Raw genomic sequence first — 3,788 nt, 5'->3', positions numbered from 1 at the left:
TGTAAACGTTGAAGTAGGGCGCCTCGATTCACGCACGTCTCCGCCGTACGGCAACGCTGGCATCGAGGCACCCGACCTGGAGCAGTGGAACGCGGTAAATTTAAGTTGACTTGAGAAACCCTTCAGAGTATTTACCTTCGAAGCAGTGCGATGCAAGAGGGACAACTTGAGAGGTGAGCTGGAAAGCGAAGGGAGGCATTTACTTGGCAAATATCGACAAAGACTATCGTCTTTTGTCGGCATTTGCGAAGAAAGGAGCAGATACGAGGCCAATTTTTAGTACGCGCTACGTTCTAGCGCGAGGCATGAGCGAGTTTACTGGTGATTTAGTACCGCGACTACATGAGACGACGATTACGACGAGGACGACAGGAGACACCTACAGCCCCAGCCCCTACGGGGCTTCGCCCCTAAAAATAGAAATATTAAAGAGTCATAGCGAACAGTGCAGACTCGCCAGCCACTGTCCGCTGATTTTCTATGACGTCACGGAACCTTGTTTGTGCGACGTCACAGAATTTTGTTTGTGCGATTGGCGGCTGCCGACCTATGTCACCACCAAGATAGATCAGTGGGCGATGGTAGCCGTTTCTCTAGTTCTGTTTTATCGTATCACTTGACTGCTAACGTGCTTTAAAGGGACACTGAAGTGATATGTAAACATTGCGGGATTACTTGCGCAAATTGTAGTCCGGAGTCCCCAGGCCATGTTACGACCACTCTGGGCGCGTTTAAGCGATTTTATTTAGTAGAAAAATTAATTAGAAAATGCTGTCCTCCTCTCTTTACGCTCGCCCATTTTCTGTGGCGTTTTCGTGTGACGTCGAGAGGAGCCGAGCTCGCAATTGGCTGCTCTACTCCACGGCTCCCCGGCCTTCAGACAGAGTCAGTCGGCCCAGCGTTTCGTCCGCCGGCCGCGGACGGGTCGTCGCAATTCGTTCGCTCAGTTGAAACGAAGCCAGGACACGTTTGTGAATCGAAGAATGGGCCTTTCTTTACTTGGTTAGTTTGTACACTCTATCTAGCTCCAAGTCAAGGTCGCTTCACACAAGCGCTGCACAAGCGCACATGCGACGCTTCGCTGACTGGTACGCCAGTAGGAAAATATAAGGCCTCTTGAAGGCGGGAGAAGAGTCAGCAAAGTCAATATAGGTACTAAGGAAATAAAATCAACTGATATTTTTACCGTACAGCGTAAAAATAGGGTGCGGGAAGCACTTTTTTGCGCTGGGCGAACAAGCACAGCGGTCAGCAGCACGACTACGCATCTGCGAACGCTTTTCCGTCTACGAAATGCAATTGCTAGACCTGAGCTATTGTGGGAACTCGGGGGACGCTTACTGCACGAGCGCAATACAACAAATAGTCACCTAAGCTGCTTGAAATGCCAAAACTAAATAAAAGTGTAAACTTGTTGTACAATATATACCGTATATTACCAAGGTCAGAAGAGTCCGTTCCGTGGTTCTACTTCGTCCGGAAGGGACATGGATAACTACAAGATCATTCTTCCCCGTCTCCCAACCGGTAATGTTGTCCTGAACACCGTTTTCCTGCATGCGGACTTGAAAGGCCGTCCATACCGTGCTCCTGACTTTAGGGATGCCCTGGCTCGCGTGATAAACCTTCGTGACGTAGTGTGCATTGGTCAATACCAAATGAGTCACGTGTGGATGCTTACTTGCGCCTCGAGCGCCGTGAAGCACAAGTTAGTTCAGCTTGAGCACATCACCGTCAAGGGACTCAAGTGTATGGTGTTTGACCCGGACACAAGGAACATCAAAATGAAGTTACTTTGGGTGCCACGTCACATGGAGAACCGTCGGATTACAGAAGCTCTTGAGCCATTTGGGACTACCCAATCCGTCGTCCGCGAAATGTGGCGGTGTCCAGGTATGGACCACATGGAAACTGGAGCTCGGGAAGTGTCCCTTATACTTAAGGACGGCGTCTCTGTCGCAGAGGTGCCGCATATGATGGACATTTATGGAAGCCAGTGCCTTGTTCTGATTCCTGGTCGGCCACCTCTTTGTCTGCGTTGCAGCAGGATTGGACATGTGCGGAGACAATGCCGAACACCCCGGTGCAGCGAGTGTAGGCGATATGGTCACACCGCTGAGAGATGCGTCATGACGTACGCTGACAAGCTCCGCCAAGGTCAGGAACCATCGACGGATGAGGACCTCTCCGCCCATGTAATGGACGTCACGGAGGTCGTTGATGCGACAGGGGAGATTAGCCAGTCGATGCCGTCGGAAAACATGACGGCTGTGCCCACGGCTCCTTCAGCAGGAGAAAACAAGGATATGTGTCCACCTCCAGTGTCCCCAGATCGTGAGCAGGATGGGGGCTCCCATCACAGCCAGTCTAAGGCAACGTCATGCGACCAGCAGCAGGAAGAGCAAATGGACACGCATCTACTGCCTCCAAATGACGCGGTGGGTGACGACCACACTGTAGTGCCCCTTCCGGCAAGCGATAGCGATCGCAGCGACATGTCTTCTGGGGATATCGACGATGGCGATGTTTCATACCCATCGTGGGCGGATGCCTCGGTACTGCCTGAGGACGTTTCGGGTGCCAGCAGTGGACCGATAAAACGACCAGCTCCAGCTGACAGCGAAAACAAAGCATCCAGTGCCGGCAAAAAGCAGGCGTCCACTGTTTTGGACCATGCCGACACGGCCACCGGGGTTAGTGGAGGCGTGCCGCTGGCCGGCTCCAAGAAGCAAGTTAAGCCTCAATTGTCCAAGGCCAGCCGCAAGGGTGGTTCAGCTGGAGGAAGAATTACGTAAGCTGCTCCAACGGGATGGCAAGTGTCACGGCATTGCACGCTGCCACACTTAATGTGCGAGGACTCAGGAACAGGAGAAGATAGTATCAGCTCGTACGTCTCCTAAAACGGATGGACGTAAGCATCGCCGCTATTCAGGAGACAAAGCTTTGCGGTGATGAGGACACAGCGGCCGCATTAGAGCCCTTTTTAGAACATTATAATGCGTGCGTCACTCATTCCTCAGGCTTGTCTGGCGGATGTTTCCTCTTCATCAGCAAGCAAGTAGGGTTTTCTTGTCTCTCCTGCACTGTAGATACTTCCGGGCGTTTGATTTGCTGTGACCTTGTTCTTGGGGGTGTTGAATGGCGTATCATTTGCCTCTATGCACCAGTTAATTGTCGAGACCGTGATACCTTTTTCTTGTCGCTGGGACAGTTCCTCCGAACACAACGAAAGCTTCTCTTTATGGGCGATTTCAACTGTGTCTGCAGTGAGCATGATCGTTCAAGGCCAGCTGCGCGCTATGACCGCAGTGCAGCCACACTGGCCGATTTAGTGCACGAGCATGGTCTTGTTGATGTCGGTCAGATGAAAGGAAGTGCAGTGCACTTTACTCATTTTCAGTGCAGTTCAAATGCTCGCCTTGACAGGATATATATATCAGCAGAGGAAGTTTCTGGTGTTTCGGACTATAATGTACGTCCAATATTTTTTACTGACCACTGTATGGTCTCAATCTACTTCGGTAGGTCAAGACCACGTAACAAGCCGACTCAATGGGATCTGTGGAAACTTAATACCTCTCTACTGGCTGACGAAATTTTTTGCAAAAGGGTATCTGATTGCTTACACCATATTCTAAACACTCCCGAACTATCTCTTTATCAAAAATGGGATCACTTTAAACAGGAAATTAGGAATGACGCAATAGAGGAGTCAGCTCGGCTTTCGTTTTTAAAACGCTTTTATGTACGTGAACTTTCCCGTACATTGGTGGCGCTTCACGAACTGG

At 50.6% G+C, this 3,788-nt stretch overlaps 1 protein-coding gene across 1 annotated transcript; it reads left to right on the top strand.

Moving 5' to 3' along the window:
• The first annotated feature begins 1,514 nt into the window (after nt 1-1,514).
• On the top strand, nt 1,515-2,849 carry LOC144162000 (uncharacterized). The gene has a single exon (XM_077692537.1). The coding sequence runs from the start codon at nt 1,659-1,661 to the stop codon at nt 2,793-2,795; it is 1,137 nt and encodes a 378-aa protein (XP_077548663.1). The 5' UTR covers nt 1,515-1,658; the 3' UTR covers nt 2,796-2,849.
• The last annotated feature ends 939 nt before the right edge of the window (nt 2,850-3,788 follow it).

This window comes from Haemaphysalis longicornis, unplaced genomic scaffold (genome assembly GCF_048455015.1).
Source record: "Haemaphysalis longicornis isolate Haplotype H1 unplaced genomic scaffold, Haemaphysalis longicornis Haplotype H1 scaffold_12, whole genome shotgun sequence".
In the NCBI taxonomy this organism is placed as follows: Eukaryota; Metazoa; Arthropoda; class Arachnida; order Ixodida; family Ixodidae; genus Haemaphysalis; species Haemaphysalis longicornis.
The sequence above is the reverse complement of the archived record's forward strand: the minus strand, read 5'-3'. Positions and strand labels throughout refer to the sequence as shown.

Coding starts and splice junctions, on each gene's coding strand:
- LOC144162000 (XM_077692537.1), top strand. CDS start 1,659: ATGAGTCACGTGTGGATGCTTACTTGCGCCTCGAGCGCCGTGAAGCAC.